This window comes from Pseudomassariella vexata, assembly GCF_002105095.1.
Source record: "Pseudomassariella vexata strain CBS 129021 chromosome Unknown BCR38scaffold_11, whole genome shotgun sequence".
Lineage (NCBI taxonomy): Eukaryota > Fungi > Ascomycota > Sordariomycetes > Amphisphaeriales > Pseudomassariaceae > Pseudomassariella > Pseudomassariella vexata.
The window spans coordinates 362,588-380,571 of NW_024467966.1; the positions used below are offsets into that span (position 1 = coordinate 362,588).

General features: G+C 52.4%; 3 protein-coding genes across 3 annotated transcripts; all 3 read right to left on the bottom strand.

Moving 5' to 3' along the window:
• Positions 1-4,799: 4,799 nt before the first annotated feature.
• Positions 4,800-7,484, bottom strand: BCR38DRAFT_441672 (uncharacterized protein). The gene is made up of 5 exons (XM_040860779.1): positions 6,992-7,484; positions 6,200-6,742; positions 5,573-5,951; positions 5,331-5,447; positions 4,800-5,275 (listed from the first exon to the last, which is right to left on the bottom strand). The coding sequence occupies exons 1-5, from the start codon at positions 7,011-7,013 to the stop codon at positions 5,095-5,097; spliced, it is 1,242 nt and encodes a 413-aa protein (XP_040712828.1). The 5' UTR covers positions 7,014-7,484; the 3' UTR covers positions 4,800-5,094.
• A 1,412-nt stretch (positions 7,485-8,896) lies between these two features.
• On the bottom strand, positions 8,897-13,890 carry BCR38DRAFT_42688 (uncharacterized protein). Its single transcript, XM_040859797.1, has one exon. The coding sequence runs from the start codon at positions 13,771-13,773 to the stop codon at positions 9,028-9,030; it is 4,746 nt and encodes a 1,581-aa protein (XP_040712829.1). The 5' UTR covers positions 13,774-13,890; the 3' UTR covers positions 8,897-9,027.
• A 2,083-nt stretch (positions 13,891-15,973) lies between these two features.
• On the bottom strand, positions 15,974-17,756 carry BCR38DRAFT_487662 (uncharacterized protein; the record flags this gene model as incomplete). Its single annotated transcript, XM_040864181.1, has 2 exons — positions 15,974-16,866; positions 16,994-17,756. 2 exons carry the CDS (start codon positions 17,754-17,756, stop codon positions 15,974-15,976), a joined length of 1,656 nt encoding a protein of 551 aa, XP_040712830.1.
• Positions 17,757-17,984: the final 228 nt, after the last annotated feature.

Genomic DNA, 17,984 nt, shown 5'->3' on the forward strand with positions numbered 1-17,984 from the left:
CGGGGTAAAAAGACGCCGCGAGGGGTAGCTGGAAACACCAAGGAGCTAAACCCACTCCTCCAGGCGTGTATCAAATACGCCGATTTGAGACATGCACCATCAGCGCTCCCTGCTCCTACTGACTAGAGGCGCTAGCTAACCGCATTGACCACCTTTTGGATTGGACCCCCATTCGCATAGCAAATTACGACGTAAACGAAACCTACCCCTCTAACTTTACCCTCAATTTCTCGACAGCCACATACAGAATAATGGCTAAATCCGAGTCCGACCAAGACAATTATGAGCAGCGAATCTCGCGCGCTATTTCTTTTATCCAAAAAGGGTACTCGCAGACCGCTGCCGCTAACCGATACGGCGTACAGCAGTCAACCCTCTCCAGACGACTCCAGACTACTCAATCGCATAAGAACGGCGCCGCCTATTTACAGAGGCTATTGCCAGAGCAAGAGGAGCTTATTGTGAACTGGATCCTACACGCACGAAGAACTATGTGGACGCGCTCCTTCAAAGCGTTATGTGGCCGAATTCGCTAACGAAATAATATACGCCCAAGGAGAGGTTGCGCCAATCGGTACTTCTTGGATTAGAGGGTTTATATCCCGTCATCCCGATATCCAAACCAAGGTTGGCCGCCGTACTGAGGCCTCAAGAGTACGAGCGACGAATTCGACTAAGATTCGCGACTTCTATGACCTCCTCCAGCATATACGTCGCAAATACAATATCGTCCCTAAGAACGAATACAATATGGATGAGACTAGCGTCCAGGAAGGCGAAGATTGTCAAGGCACGGTCATAGGCTCATCGGCTACACGTAGGGCACGCGTAGCTAAGTCTGATACCAACAGTTGGGTCACTGTCCTCGAATACGTCGGCTTGGTCTCTGGCCGCGGCACCCCTGTATGTATATACAATGGTAAGAAGCCCCAGGCGCAGTGGTTTCCCAAGGACAACGTGCCAGAGTGGGAGTATACGGCGGCAGCGAAGGGGTGGTCGAACCGCGTTATCGCAAATCGCTGGTTAGATTAGATATTTACTCCAGAAACCAAGCCTAGGGCCAATCAATGGCGATTATTGATCTTGGATGGCCATACTACGCATATACACGCCGAATTTATGTGGAAGGCATACACTCATAAGGTCGCTATTCTATACTTGCCATCGCATTGTAGTGACGACCTCCAGCCGCTCGATGTCGGCGTCTTCTCGGTCCTAAAGACCTACTACCGACAGGAGCTCCGGGCGTACGCATCATATAAGGCCACAGCACCAATATATAAGCAATGTATGTTGGAAGCCTACCTTTGGGCCTCTGAGAAGGCCTTTACGGACAAGAATATCAAGGGTGGCTGGCGGAGAGCCGGTCTATACCCCTTGAATAGAGAGATAGTTATTGGCAAGGCAGATGGCACTCCAGACCGCATACCAGAGCCCTATATGCCAGACACACCTCCATACAAGCCACCGCCTACGGCTATCGTCACCCCTAAGAAGGCTCAAGACCTTATAGGCCAGTTACATCAGCTTGACAAAGCCTCTTACGGCATTTCTCAAGATATTCATACACTGGTATCTAAAGCAGGTAAAACCATCGCCCAGTACTCGGCCGAAGTCGCCTTTCTCCGTACAGAAAATAACCAATTAAAGACTGAACTCGAGAGGGTAGCCCCTGACGTACGCCAGGCAGTTGAACCAGATCCAAACAAGGTTTTCGCGAACCTTACATCCGTACGTACGGCACAGGAGAAGAGAGAGAAGCGAATACGGCCAATGCGGCCAGATGCGCAATTGGAAATCGAGTCATTTCTTGAAAACCAATCCGAGCCTAATAAGAGAGCTAAGAAAAATGTATCTACAGCTTAAAATATCGAATTTTAGTGTGTTTTGCTATGTAAATTGATACTTGAATACATAGTGTTTTCGGAGTTGACTCTATGCATATGGGGGTCCAATCCAAAAGGTGGTCAATGCGGTTAGTAGCTCGGACAAGAAGCAAGATGACCGCTTTGCCGTTGCGGCCCCACCCGCATGAACGCCAACATTACCGCTGATATGGGACTTCATTTTCTTGCTTTTCTTTCCTTTGGGTGTGACGATACTCCCTGGCTTCCAACCAGGTCCTTCGTCGGATGCTGGAGAACGACACCAACGACCCACGTGCTGCCGCTATTCCAAGACTCGACATTTTTCATCTCAGAGCCCAACCCTCCAATGACCGCTGCTGGCCCCGGCCCTCCCTGTTGCTGCCCAAGGGGGATCGTCCCAGGGCAAAAACAAGCGGGCAAGCACCACGCCCAAAATTTTGTCGTCGCTGCTGCTCCACTGCTCATTTCGCGAGTTTTGTCTTCCGATTCGCTTGAGGGCAGGCGGTCGGAGCTGCCGTTCAGACAGGGAGGATCAGGAAGGGTTGAGCAAATTGTTGAGTTTTGATAGCCATAGTTAAGGGCGGTGAAACGAAGCACGGTCGTCCAGGTTGCCGACGGGAAAGAAAAACAGACTGACTGGCTTGCCTATCTGGGGAACCCGGCTCCGGCGTGGACGGCCGGAGTCCAGTCCGGACACGGACCTGAAGCAGCTCCGGTAGCCGCCCGGAGGGGATTAGGTCAAATTTAGGAGGTACGAGACTATTTTCTTTCTAACCGGCACTGACACCTCATATTCGTACGAATACACACGAGATGTAATAATTATTCACGCTGCCATTTCCTGGGGCTCGAATTCTCATCGCTTCCCTGCTTATTTAGCCGTGCGCACACATGGTAGTTATCACCGCCACCGACAAGTGCATATCGCGTACTGTGGATAATGGACGGAATGTGCCCCAACTGCCAAAAATATTACAATGCCATCCCCCTTTCTTGGATTATGGCAGTTCCTGTAGCCTAGACACCGTGTTTTCGTTGTTGAGTATTCAGACGCATATGCATTTGTCTTCGATCGTGTCGTATTCCGTTACATATCGACGTGAAGACAATAAAGACAAGCAACCCCTCCACCAAAAAGAGAAAAAAAAGAAAAAAAAACTCGGCGACCTGCTCGTGCTTCGGCGAAAGGCGCGGTTGGCAGCTTGACTTCGCCCCCCTTCATTGATGGATACTTAGAAACTGGCCTCCGTTCCCCCTTTCTTACCCAGCGTGCCCTCAAGGTCACGGACAAAGTCCAATATTCCCTCATTATTAGTGACATGGGACATGAGGAACGAGCACTCCGACGCCGATCGCATTTTTCCATCTGTTCGGGCTCGAAACGTATACGCACAGAGCGAAATATCCAAACTACCAAACGCCTTGACAACGCGCACAGGCCATCAGCTTCGTATACATCCTCCTCACCAGCACCGGACCAGCCGAGGTGCCCGATCGTGTCGCAGTCCATCTGTCTCGCCCCATCCAACCACGAGTAACGCGCCGGCTCTCTGGAATTTGTCAACGTCACGATCACTCACGTCAGCTTCGACCGACCCAGTGACCATCCGGTGTCCCCTTGGGTTTATACGAGCGTTGCCGATCTGCAAACGCCGTGTAATCGTCCACGCCGGCCTGCGCCTCCTTCGGAAATCTAGAGTCCTAATCCTGACGCGTATGTCCTCTCACACAGGAACCCACATGGTCCGTCATCGCTAACACCTTCGCTGAATCATGATGATGGCAGAGGCGGCTGAGCTTATCGACCCCTCGCAGACAGATCTCCCTGCCACAAACGTCTCCGTGCGGCGCTCCTTGTGCGACTTGCTCCTGGCATGGCGGGGACTTCGTATACAGATTTCGTCAGTGTACCTTCATTGGCCCCAGAGGCTGCCATTCCATTATGAGCCATAGCACCCAGCGTTTCGCGCATTGGTAGCCCACTGACGTTGTGTACTTATGATCGCGAGTTGCGGATCATGCTCTAAGAAGGGATTCCCAGCCAGCTTGGAGTTGGCATCACCAGAAAACGCAATCAAAGCAACCAGCCACGCCATTTACACCGGGTTACAGACACAGTCGTGGATGCGTAGCCCGGTTCTCAGGATAAGCGAAGTAGTCTCGTTTCGGTCTGCTCACTAGACCGCAGAGTTGGTGTAACACAGGGTGCCATTGATTCGTAGAGTCGACAGGATGATGTTGTATGTATGAGTATAATCTGTGTGTAAGTCTCAGCATCAAGTAACGATATACATGGCTCAGATGGTTCCAACCCGTAAGGAAATGTCTTCTCAAGTTAGGGTCATTATAAATGCGCATTCCACTGTCTAATAAGCTATACCTGACATATTATGTGTGTGTGGGGGGGGGGGGGGTAAATTCGGGTCTGATGCCTTTATAGATGATACTCAGATAGGTGAAAAAGCTTGTACACATCTTCCCCGTGGGCTATCCATGAATGCCGCAATCGCATCGGGTGTGGCCCGCCGGGTATGCAAGGAGAAGCCTGCTGCCATGACCACAATAAAATCTGGCAAAATTTGCTCGAGCCGATACTTGCTTAACTGGAGCAATTAGTGAACGACTGACAGCAATGCGCTAACGTATGTGCCATGGAGCAAAGGTGTAAGGCGCATCAAATGCCTCGAGAAATAACCGAGACCATGGAACCCGTAACTGCCGATCAATAACGCTATATCACCTGCATAATGCGTTCGCGGACATGTGCAGACTCACAGATCTAACCAACCACTGAGATACGAAGCTCAAGAAAGCTTGATGCATATCGGCAGGGGAAAACAAAAGCTTAGTGTGTATATGTACCCCATCTTCGGGATTAAACGGTTGAGATCAATAAGTAGGGTTCCTCCGATATCACATATCATACACATTACGCAATCACGACGCGGGAAATTTTTTTTTTGGGGGGGGGAGGATGTTTAATAACCAGCCGGGCCGGTTGCCTATGGCCGGAACATGTAGCTTAAACCGACCTCTTGAAATATCAGTCTCATGCTTGCTTCATCAATCATGATAGCCGCCTTGACTCCAAGTCCAGTATTCTCGAGAAAATCATCACAACCAACTTTTCAGAACTTTTCGCCAGCACTGCAAGCCACTTTGAAGCGTACTCGGCAGCTCCATCCTGAACAAACCAAACGCGTGCTACAATCTCTTGACCAAGCACTTAGGTAACCGTGTAACCACCGTCGACGCGTAGGTCTGCGCCAGTGACGTACTGCGACGCATCTGAGAGCAAGAAGGTCACGGGACCCATGAGATCCACCGGTTGGCCCATCTTGCCCTGGGGAATGAGGGAAGTCCATTGCTTTTTCAGCTCCGGGTTATCATCGAGGATCTTCTCCGTGCTGTTAATTCAAATGTTAGTGATAGCTACTAATAAGTACATAGACCATGACTTACAGGGCGGTCAACATGTAGCCAGGAGAGATGCAGTTGACTCGGATACCAGCATGGGCCCACTCGACAGCCAGCGAAGCAGCCATGTGGCGAACAGCTGCCTTGGCAGCATTGTAGGGACTGTTGACAATATTGTTAGCCACTGTCGCCGAGTCCGGTTAGGAGCCAAAAAAAAACCAAGTCTGCCCCGACAATAGATGCCGAGGCAGACCATTCTGGAATAGTTTCTGGGAGGGGGAACTTACGCCTGGGGTTGCGGGATGTTGACAATGCTTCCGCTCATGCTTCCAATGAAGACCATACTGCCGGGCGCCTTACGTTCCATGAGATGCTTTGCAACAGTGATAGCAAACAAGTAAGTTCCATCGACGTTGACATTCCACAATTTTCGCATACGGTCAATCGGATAGTTAATAGCATCGAAATTCTCCGTGAACCCAGCGCTGGTGACGAGCGAGTCGATCTTGCCGTGCTCGGCGATAATGCTGCTGATGCAACCTTGGACACTGTCTGCATCACTAACATCGGCATAGTGCGCCGTAACTTTGGGCACACGAGCAGACCCGGGGTTCTCCTTGCGGAAGACCTCAACTAATTCGGCAGCTTGCTTTTCGGCCTCTTCTTCTGTTTAGTGACGGACAGGTGTTAGCTTCCATCCATTATGTGTTGTCGCAGGAGTGTGAAGGGTAGGAGAGAAACGGGGGAGGAGAGGGAAGGGGCCAAGGCAGAAAGGGGCAACGCGGGAGGCGAGGAATGAGACGCTTCATGAAGTGTCTTTTTGAAACGCCCTCGCTCAACTTCTTGGCCAACTGCCCAACCATGCTAACACCAGTACCAGCAGCACCTCAAAGGGAAAAGAAGAAAACACGTACTGTTCATATCGACAATGGCGAGATTAGCACCCGAGATGACCATACCTTGGCCCATGACCAGACCGAGACCGCGTGCACCTCCAGTGACCACACCAACCTTTCCCTCGAGGGAGAATGAGGCCAGCGTGCGCTTCATGTGAAGACCGCCCCGGCCTTGGACCGGTACACTAGACGGCAGCTCATGATCTTCAGGGTACTCAACGGTGATGGAGTCATCCGTACGTGCGAAGGAGCCGGCGGCCAAGGGCGTCTTCTTGTCGTGAGCGTTGGAGAGAATGCGCGTGGTGTGGAGGGCCGATGCAGGTGCCATGCGGGCGGCTTGCGGTCGCAAAAGCACCCTCGACGATGCACGGACAGAGTTGCGGAACAACATTGTGATGTTTGTGGTGATGCAAACGAAACAACAAGGCTGGAGAAAAGAACGTGAATGTGCAAGAATCGCCCAGAGCTCCCGGAGGCTCTTCAGGTAAACGGAAGTCAGGCAAACGGAAGAGTGGAGAAGGGAGATCGTCAACCTGGGATGACGTAGGTGTGTTGTCTTTTCTACAAATTACAGTGAATAAGCTTGCTGGTCGCCAATGAACAACGAACGACGATGGACAATGGACAATGGAAGGAAGAGGTCAGCTGCCAGCGATTGTGGTTGTTGGAGGGGTCATCAGTGGTGCACCAAAGCCAATTAATCAAGGTGAATTTAGGACTAAGGTCAGATCATGGAATATGGAAGAGAGAAAGGGAATTCAAGCCCAGCTCGCAAACATTAAAACGGAAATCTGGTCAAAGAAAACTCACGATGCTCAGCAGGGTCACACATTGAGCAAGCACCTTGAGAAAGAGCACGGTTGCCCCTCCTGCCTTGTTTCTTGGCATAATGCTTGGAGCTTCCCAGTCGGGTAGCTTGCTATGGTGGGGGCACCTGACATCTGGGGCCCCCCAATCTTTGGACCCTCAGGCCTGGTCAGGGGCCAATACCCCTCCCCAGAGCCCAACATGTGGACCTCTCAGTGGCTTCCGGTCCAGCCGTGGCCCACAGTTACAGGCCTTTATAGTGGGATGGCCGCCGTGTGATGGCTGCCGTGGGATGAGGGAGCTAGCCATGTGATGGACACCGCCACGTCCATTGCCGCTGGGCCCTTGAATATGCAGAGGGAAATCGTGGAAATCTAGAAGGTGGGCGGTCTGGCCTGTTGCAACGCCTATTCGCGCAAGAGCCAAGAAAGCTCGAGAGGTCACGATGGTTTCAAAATTTCCTCGTATACCAAGTGCCGATGTCGGGGTGTGCCAGAACAATGGCAAAAATGGTCTGGCCCAGGGACAAGCCTTCGTATTCTGCCCGAGCTGGCCAGCCTGCCACAGACTTGAAAACCCCGGTTGTCGGGGCAAGACCCTGCAACCCCCAATGTTTGGGGTTCGTTGACGAACTTGACTAAGACCGTCACATTCTTGTCACAGTCGAGTATGCACTTTTCTAGCGTTCGCGGAACCTGGGTTCGAGTGCTTAAATCTACTCTATGTGAGTGCCAAACCGAGTAGTACTAGCCGCCACTGGAGTCGATTGGCCCCGTTTCACAACTCGAGCCGGAGTAAGCAAGAAGGCACGCTAGAAGTGTCCTGCTTGAACCTACCTAGTATGCTATTTTGCAGGTTGCCACTAGACTCATAGGGCAGGATGTTGCGATGGTGATGTATCACCTGCGTATATTTATTTTATCTACCTGCTTGCCCATGTTTCTGGGGAGAGTACAGAGCCCCTGTCGCGGCCAGAGTGGCCATTATCAGAAAATCCGACTCCAAAAGGTCCATACCGACAGTATTTTGGTCGCCACTTCGTGTTGTGTACCGTGAGGACTCCATACTCGTGTTGCGCCTGTTAACGAAATTCGTGTCCATGTCCAGATTTGGAGTGCTTTTGGATTCTCCTCTACTAGTTCCCCTAGTCATCTTCGTAGCTTTACGTCCACTATAGCATTACCACCGCCATATTTCTCAACTTATCTAACTGCTGTGATAACTCCTTTCGACCAAAGAAGTCGACCATCAAACACTGCATGAAGAAGGGCTGGGGACCGGGAGTATCTAAGAAGAAAAGAAAATCAGGGAAATAAAAGACAATATATTACCTTCCTCACTCTCGTTTGTGTCGGGTAGTCAAACACGAAGCTCAGCCTAGCACCAAGAAATCTACTGCAATCGTGATTCCTCCGTCCGAATCGTCCAATCGATATACTACAGGCATCATGTTATCAACTTTGCTTCCTGAAACACCCAAACACCAACTCCACGGCTGCTTTTGCTTTTGTACCCCACAGTCAAAAGCTTCTCCAGAACCACACGTATGTGCTGGTAGTATCAATCATAACGCAACGCAAGGCAACGCAATGCAACGCCGTGCCATGCGATGCGCCTCCGTATTTATGCAAGCAACTGAGCCTCGGCTCATAATCATTCAGCATGTACATGTCCTGTCCTATCCTGTAGTCCAACATAAAAAACATTTCGTGCCTGCATCTCGAGTAGAGAAAAAGAGCACAACCCTCTCTCGATGCCACGTGTGTGTGCCATCATAACCATTCATGTCCCATAGCTTTTCTCAGGACATACATAATCTTAACTTTCCAGTTTGAACCTCACGACGGATACCATCGCCACCCCTCTTGCGGGCTCAAATAAAGACGGCCTGCGGTGCTGGATTCGACAAGCCTCGACTCGTTCAAATTGCGTTTGACGAGGATCCGTCCTTTCGGTCGCTGCCCCGTCCGAATTCCTTGAAGACCAACGCCAGAAGAATGGACGTGTGTTTTCCGGTCTGAAGCAGGGATGGGCGCACTCTAATCGTCCAGTCTGAACATTTTTCTCAAGCGCATGAACTTCTTCTTCTTAGGCACTCCCGCATCGCTTTCCCCGGTGTCGGTGGCATCTAGGCCCGTGGTAGCAGGCACATTGAGACTCGTGTTCCTCTGGCTACTGAAGGTCGGCCGTGTGGCATCGACACCGCCATTCGCGAACCCACCAGCCGTGCTAGGTCGTTCTTGATCGGGCTCCGGCAGCGGCCAGCTGCTCCCTCGCGCCATGGGTTTTCGCTTCCGCAACTTGGGGCTGCTAGACTGTGAGTCTCGTCGAATACTACGCAGCTGGCTGTCGTTACGCTCGAGCTTGGTGTCTTGTCGCGCAGCACTCTCCATCAACTCGGACCGCTGAATCTTAGCGTCGTGGTCAGCTTTCTTGTTGCGTCGCAGGATGCTTCCCATGAGTGAGTTTCGGGTTTTACCAGCCGTGATGGCGGGCGTGATAGGCGCCCTCACAAGTGATTCTCGTTCAGACTGCCTTCGCTGAAGTGTCGACGTGCCGATGCCTGAGCTCAACCGCGTAGTAGGACGAAACACTCTCTGAGGACTATGGAGTGGGCTTGGCATCTCATCATCGGAGTCGGGTAATTCAGGTGAGTCTTCTTCCTCTTCAGGCACAGTCGCTGATTTCTTGAAAAAGTTAGCCGCTGCAGTCGAGCTTCTCATGGTGCTCTTCGGAGGCGGAGCAATCGGCATGACACCAATCTCCATGTCTGCATCATCACTACTGGAGTCCTCATAGCGGCTGCGAAATGCTGATGCAGCAGGCTCGTCGTCCTCGCTAGAGTCGCCGAGACGGCTTCCATGATTTGATTGTCTGGAGTCTGATATCTTACTGGAGCGACCAAACGACGAGAACATAGAGGTTCGCCTTCCTTCGGTCCCCCGTTCTCGGCTCGACTCACTGCCGGAGCGGAGAGTACGGCGCATTGACGTCGGAATCGGGGTACTAACCGGAGGTCCACTCTTGACGGTACGCGAAGGGCGGCGGAAAGGAGAACCGCCGGGAGACAAGGAGCGTAAACTAAACCGACGGGTTTCTTGGGTCGCGTCGGGAGATGTCTGGCGCATTGTGCTGCGAAAACCAGAACCCTCGGAGGGACCGGTACGTTTGCGTTTGAAGCTGCTGTCGCTAAGATCAGAACCTCGCAAATCCAGAGCAGGATTCGGGTTGTGAGAAAAGGCATTTCCCGCCGCCAGGGCCACATCAAAATCCGCGTCTCTTCTATGAATTTGCGCATTTTGAAGTCTCGTGTTAGGCTTCGGCGGAGGCGCTGGTTGAGTAGCCAGCGAAGTTACAGGCTGCTTATGTTGATCAACAGCATCGGTTGCTGCATTGGGTCTCATAGACTTGCGCAGATGTACTTCGCCAGGTGCAGCCTTGGCTACTCGTGCAGATTGGCCGGGCTGTTCTTCACGCATCGACGTACGCATGCGTCCACTGGTGGTCGGGCCGACAGGCTCGTGGTTCGCCTTTGCACCAGGCTGGATCATGTAGACTCTATCCTGATTGACTGGCTGCACTGGCTTCGGTATACGCTCAGCACGGGCCTTAGCCGCAACTGCCGTTGCCTGCCTTTCTTCTGCTGTCTTCTTTCGGCTGCTCAATCTTCGCACAGGCACTAGATCCTCGTCTCTATCACCCTCGGTGCCACCCTCATCGAATGCTTCGCGTTCAAGCTGGCGTCTCTTCTCCTGTGAAAGACTGCGCCAGAAGGACTTGATGGTCTCCCATTCTTTCTGTTCAGATGACTCAGACGGCGGAAATTGAGAGTTGTGAGAGGCTTCGGAGGCTTGAGCTTGAGTCTGCAGCGGAGGTTTTGCTTCCGACTCCAACCGTCCAGCCTCTTGCGGTTGGTTCGGAGGCAGTTCAGCAGGCGGTGTTGGGGGTGTTGGCTGTGCTTTATCAGCTGGACTCTCGACCACGGCATTCAACGACATAAAATCATCGCGTTCGGCCTCAACCAGGTCTTCGTAGGCATCGCTGTAAATGCTAGTATTCGAGTCTGTGTCATTTCCTGCCATTTCGCCCACGATCGCCAAGCTGGGAGTCGTAGCCAACGTCGTCTGCGGCAGCGAACTAGCCTGCGAAGGTAAAATCTTGCCCTCTGGCTCAAAAATTGTATTGTCGGTAGGTGGTGCACCACTATCGCCAGTTGTAACCCCCTTTTGCGCCCCACCTGCAGGTGACGGGCTGGCTTCGGACTCGTCCTCTGGAAACCCACCAGGAAGTTCAAAGTACTGGGGCTTCGAGTGTTTGTTTGGTTCCCTAGCATAGTCGTTGACACCGGGACTGGGTTGTACAACCGAAATGGTAGGTACTTCTGTAGGAACCTCATTGGCTGGCAGCTCAATTGCCTTGGGCGGTTGTTCCTTTGTAGGCTTCTCTTCTAGCATCATGGACCCGCTCTGAGAGTTGTCAAGGGTTTCCGGCGGGGTGGATTGAGTGTTGTGCGTACTGAGCATGGCCTCGACGTCACTATCGCCAAGGACACTATCGTAACGCTCCTCATCACTATCGACCGAGCTGAAGGTGTTGTCTGAGACGTAGCCATTACCCTCGAGGGAAGTAACGACAGGTGGCAGTGGTTCTCTAAACCTGGAGATATTAGCCTCGTTGCGCGAAGCCTGATCCTGCGCCAAAACGGACCCTAATACTTGGTCGCTGGATTTCCCCATGGCTGAAATGTCTGTTCGGCTAGGAACGGTAGCCTTGTTAGGGCTGTACGGGGGAGCATTGGGGGAGGGTGCTGCTTGCGGGTGCGAAGGATCATGAGGGCGGACAAGTGGCCTTTCTTCTAGACCTGATTCACGTTTCTTTTCCCGCACACTACCAAAACTAGGCAAAGCCGGGCGAGGCTTCATCACCTCATCATCTTCAAGGGCGAAGTCCTTCTTCTTGTTCCTCCCAATGTTGCTGTACCAAGGGCGTTTGGTGTGCTGTTGAGGACTTGGCGCAGCGGGTGACTCGACGTCCTCACTTTGCGCCGCTTCACCCACAACTACAGTGCTCCGGTCGTCGAAACTAACGCGAACTGACTTTTTGCGTGAAATTGGAGGTTCGACTTCAGAAGATACTTCTCGAAGTTTAGTGTTGTCCGAGCCGTTGTCAGGAGAGGCGGTTCGCGGAGACGGACTGCTCTGCTTCAGCGCCGATTTGATGGGCGAGGCTGACCTTGGAGGAGGCGTATGCCTGACAGCAAGCTTCTCCGATGTCGTTAAGGCGAATCGAGCCGTATGGGCGGGACTGCTAGAAGTCGAACGATAAACACTGCTGTCCTCGTCTCGTGACAATCCAGTCACTGGCTTGTTATCCGCCAGAGCCGGTTTCGTTTCCGGTGAACCCTCTGCCACAGGCTCAGAATGGGCATGGTGCGCATGCCACGCTGGCAGCGGCTGCTTTCGGTGTTGTGCGACGGGGCTTCCGTCTTCGTCGCGTCGCTCTGGAGATTGATTGTATAGATTCTGCCTAGTGGGCACAGCATCAAGAGCATCAAGAATCTCTCTCGAGGGCACGAAAGGTGGCGGAACTTCCTCATCGTCATCATCTTCGGGGTCTTCCCGCACTACGGACGGGCGCTTCCCCAGGGTACTCCTAAATAGAGGGCTGGTATTGCGCTCATTGGCGTCTTGAGCAGCATGCGACGGTGTCCGAACGCTAGTATCCTTGAATCCTTGCGGTAGCTCTTGAGCTGTCATAATATTTCGCTGGTCCTTGGCAGGTGGCGACGCGATCAAAGTCTTGACTGCAGGCTCATCCTTCAAGACTTGCGATTCTTGCTTCGCATGCAGTTGCGTAGTAACAGGTGACTCTCGTCGCGACAATTGTCGCTCTTGCGCCATACCTTCAACGATGGTGCCACTCGATCTTGCGACTGTCCCTCTAGCCAGATCGCTGCCAGATCGCTGCATCCCACCGTGGCTCCTTTTCTTCTTGCTGGGCTGCTTATTGGCAGCCTCTCTGGCCTGGTGTTCAACGATCATTAGATCTGCGCTAGGGACCATCCTCCGCGAGTTTGGATCATATACCATGGCCGCATCTGGTTTCCCCATGATAGATAAAGTCGCTGAGGCTCTGCTCGATCTTAGCGGCGACGCAGGAGTGCGCGGGGGTGGACTGCTCCATTGAGGGTCGTGTCTAGTGGACGGAGAGGCAGGTGGCGATTGGGAGCGCATGCGACTCGGATATGAAAAGTTGACAGATGAGCTTGTGCTTTCAGGTCTCGGAGGGATGGAATTAATGCTTTCAGGTCTCGGCTTCTGAGTGTAGAGTGAATTCATAGGTGCGTCAGATTTTCGAATATTTCTGAGGTCTCCAGTTGGATGGGTGTACCAGGAAGGCAGCCTCTCATCCATTTTTTGAGATGCCGTGCGGAACTTCTGCATGCCCACCGCAGCAGACCCGGTACTGGGTGATTTGCGATGCCCGGCGGGAATGGTCGGAACGGGCGGGTGCTGTTGCGGCTCTTGCCCTGGCTGGCCTCGATGCGGTGACGGACTTCGAAATGTCCTTTCCGTCATGCTACCTGAGCTTCCTCGTCGTTCCAGTCTCAGACCAGTTCTGCCACGACCAGCGGCACTTCCAGTGGACGATACTGATGGACTACGGCGCATCGTGCGTTTTGTCTGGACTTCGGCGACATTGGTGGGCGTCTGGGGACGGGCTCGTAACGCAGCAGCGGCTGCCGCTGAGGACAGGGTCCTGTTCGGATTCTGACTGGAAGCCATGAATGCCGCCGTGGCCGCAGTTGATGCGTGGGGGTTTGCGTTGGCTGAGTTCACAGGCTAAGGGGAAAGTGTCAGTCAATCACTTAGTATCGCAATGCATATGAGACAAGATGCGGCGGGATGGGCCATCGTTATAATGTGTTGGGACGGCTAATCATCGATGTGACAGGCGCTGCTAGTCGCATATGCGACTAGGTAGTAGCCACCCACATGCCGTCAATGTGAATCCTTAACCAGCTGTCATCAAGTTGCACACTCGACAGACACCCATCAAGACAAAGAAGAGCGCAACGTGTCATGCTTGGAGAGTGACAAGACATGACTTGACATACCGCATTGGGCACCCGACGCCTCCGTGAGCCAAACATGCTGGCCGTCTATTCCCTCAGTCTCTCAAGTTTTACTTCACTCATGCAGGCTCGAGCCCCTGCGGGATGGCTATAAACTGATCATGTGGAGGTAAATTTATCAGCAATTGATGTTGAAAGAGGTCGTATGTAAGTGAGGTTTAGTAGAGTACAGAGAGCGCTGAGGCGAAGTAAGTAAACATATCAACCAGGCGAAAAGTCATCGTTGGGCAGCGCAGAGACGAGAGAAGAAAGTCCTAAGCAGTAGAAGTTCAACGTCCACGGGGGTGATGACGCCTGTGGAGACCTCTTCAGAGAATGAGTGGAGGGAAGCCACACCATGCGAAATGCACCTGGGCAATTGCCGCGCACTACGTAAGGTACCTTCGTAGGTACTCAACCTAATCGCTCTAGTCTGGACCCACCAGAGCTTCTTCTGGATGGTCCGTCGGCGATTCTTCGACACTACATAAATTTGGACGGCCTCCATCTCCGTATGTCGTTTCACTGTGTTCCAGTGTATCCTGAGAAACTTTTCTGAAATCCGCTTTCCAAACTGTGTATGTGCAAGTCCTTGCTGAGATCTAGAGTTTGATACAGGCTGGGTCTTTGTCTCGGTTTTACCCGAAGACAAGTCGAAGATGTACACCCTTGTAGCTCCTTGATCCCCAGCCGGGCCTAGCCCCGTAGTCTATTACCACCCATGAAGTACCAAGATTACGAAACACTCAGTTGAGACTTATGAAGTAATCCCATCGACGATTCTCAACCCACGCAGCTAGCACGTCCCAAGCATCCCGTTTGAGTTTGCAATATCTGAAAATCTTCTGCGCCGCTCAGCGTGGCCTGGGTGCGGGAATGCAGTCTCAAAGAACTCAAAATTGGGAATTGATGATGTCACCCATCTGAGCATTGATGTGGTTGAACTGAGAAGTCAGCAGTCAATACGATGTTGTATTCTTATTATTAGGTGGGGTTTCACGGGTAATGAGGGTTGCTTGGAAGAGCTGAAAGCACTAAACAGACAAATCATGATAACCCAATCCAAGCAAAAGCTCCATCTAGATTCTGCTGTCCAGCTTGAGGTATTGTTAATACATTTAATTAACTGGCTTGCGGCTCTGCTGCAGCATGGCCCGTTCCTTGCTGCCACTGGCGTTCCTTTGGACTGGGTTCGTAAAGCGCCAACACAGCTTGGTGGAGTCAATGCTTGCAGAAATCCACCTTGCCGGATACTTTTTTCTTAAGCATGAGGGTACTTAACAACGTTGGCTACTGGTATGAGGTACAGCAACGGTCCTTCCCACCCCTGAATGTGGCTCTTCACTCCCTCCTGAGGCTTTTTGGCTACCACAACATATATATACTAAGCGTGTAGTGATGGATTGTGTGTATTGTTCTATATGATATGGACCCGTGCAGCGTGACGTACATTCATAGAGTTGACGTTGCTCATGCCGCTGCCAAGTATTTTGGACAGTACATGTTTTGTGAGTTCTACTCTACGGGTCGAGTCCATTTTCAGCCATACCATTGTTTTTCTGTAATGATTGAGGTCCAGTTCTGTACCGTTTGCAGTCGATGCGGAGTGAGATCAATCGTCTTGTAAAGAAGCTTCGTAGGAGTCAACTACCAAAAGTAGGGGCGGACAAATTAGGAGCCCAGAGAACCCGATGTTCCCACCAACAGGAGATCTCTGGTGTATTCCATTGTTTATGCAAGCACGACGCCGAATTAGCAGATGAGCGGAGAACAGACGGCAAACGCATGCGACCTAAATGCAGTCAAATTGACCCGTTGTTTAAACCGAAAGGGCGAGAGAGGCTTGGTATCAGCAAGAAACGGCCGAAAACCTAGGACACGGGAATGTAATTGCCCCCGCCGCCTGCTTCTTCCATCCCACTGGCGCCGGTATTTCCACATGTAGTTGTGTGCCTCATGGAATTCTGGACCACCAGGGCTGGGCAGTTCTCTTCATGGACGTCATCTCCATAGCAGTCGTCCTCATCAAACTCTTCACTTTGGGTCTCTTGATTGGGAGCCTGGTGTACAGATGCAGGGGCGGTATTGCGATCTTGAACCGGAGCACTGTTCTTCGCTGGCAGCTTGCTCGCCTTCTTGCCCTTTCTTGATTTCTGTTTTGCCTTCTCCAAAAGTCTGCGGCGTTGCGCATCCTCTCGGCGGCGTTTGCGATCCTTGATCTCGTACTGCCGAATCAGAGCCTCGGGAGGATGGCCAAAGATACGCTCATACTCGCAGAATTCGCAGATCCAGACATCTCCAGGTGCTGGGGGGTGATGGTAGTTCTGTAGCTCTGCCACTTCGCGTCGTTGCTTGGCCTGGCGTAGTAGGCCATTGCCTCGACGCCTTGATTTCTTCGGCGGGGCGTTTATTGCATGGCCCTGCTTTCCTCCAGTTGGCGGGGCTCCAGAAATGGTAGCAGCTGAGCCACCGAGGGATGCTTGACCTGCCTGGTTGCCTTGGGTGTTGCTGTGTGGAGAGCGGAAGTCACTCTGGGCGACAGTTTGCTGATTGTGATTTCCAGTCATCATGTGCGAAGGAGCAGGGTCGGATCCTGGCCAAGATACGGTTCCAGGGACCTGGGAATCAAAGGTGAATGTGAACTGTGCTGAAGTTGTATTGGCCTTAGTCGAAGTTTGCTTGGGCAAAATACTGTTCTCTTGACCCTCGGGCATAAAGTTTTTTCCTGCGCTGGCAATAGCATGCGAAATAATCCCAGTTTCGCCTGAGACAAGTGTTAGATGATTGTTCTTGTACGAATGCGTGGGGCTGCCGACGAATAAGCTAAGCTTACCCACCGTCTGCCATATCAGAAAGCACAAAGGAGCACGTCTGCATCAACCACGACTTACCTGTAGGAGAAGACGGATAGTGGCCACCAGGTCTCAGCTTGCCGTTCCTGCCAGCCCAGCCAGTGTTAAGATCTGGCAATGCTCGTAGAGGACTTCTGCCATTTCGAGCTCGACCATATCTGCCTCTGCCCGGCCCCGAAATGCCCTGACCAACAGTCTGAGTGCCTCCCGATTGGTAGTAGGGTGTTGTCGCCAGATCCCCAGGACCCTCATCGCTTGTCGAAGGAGGAGAGGGGATGCCGAGGATACTCGCATCGGTGAGCACGTGAGCCCCATTGAGGGCTGTCTCTCCTGCCGTCGGGATCTTCCGCTTTTTCTTGTTGTTAGTGTTCTCGAAGGAATCATAGCCATCCGCGGACGACGCTGTAGAAGGGGGCGCTTGTGGGTTGGGATGCCGGCCTGAACCTTGCCTCTGCGAAGTGCGCATGGAGTGGCTGTCGTGGAAAGGCCGTGACAATGCAACTCGCCTGGCTGGGTACATCAGTCCGTCATCGCCAAGCTCGCCACCTAAGTTTCTGCGCAGTCCACCATCCTGAACCATGGCAGGCATGCCCTCGCGATTTCCCACGTTTGAATGGTCGCCTCCAGCTCTTGCTTCGTCCTTCAAGTTGTACGGATAGTAGAACAGGGGAGCTGTGTTGTGGGGTGCCGGAGGGTATTTAATGGCTTCGGCAACATCTGGTGATAGTCGCTCCCGGAGCCGGCGCTTGGGGAGAGGGCGAATCGGCCGCTCAGGAAACAGGGACGCGGATTCTGGAGACATGTTGTCGGTAGAGTCTGCTATGCAGCCGCAATAAAAGCGTGTTAGCCATGATGCTGATCTGCAGAAAGAACTACACCCATGGTGATCAAAATATTTCCCGAGCGGCAACAAGACCAACAAATCCAACAAGTTAGGGCCATTAAGCTCAAGTTAGCAAAGTCTGGGGGGACCAGCATCGTTGGTTACCCGCAACATACGGGGGTTTGAAGATGCCGAGACTTGGACACT

Coding starts and splice junctions, on each gene's coding strand:
- BCR38DRAFT_441672 (XM_040860779.1), bottom strand. CDS start 7,013: ATGTGTGACCCTGCTGAGCATC. Junction 6,743..6,991: donor GTGTGACCCTGCTGAGCATC/GTGAGTTTTCTT, acceptor TGTAATTTGTAG/AAAAGACAACACACCTACGT. Junction 5,952..6,199: donor CGCCATTGTCGATATGAACA/GTACGTGTTTTC, acceptor GTCACTAAACAG/AAGAAGAGGCCGAAAAGCAA.
- BCR38DRAFT_42688 (XM_040859797.1), bottom strand. CDS start 13,773: ATGGCTTCCAGTCAGAATCCGAACAGGACCCTGTCCTCAGCGGCAGCC.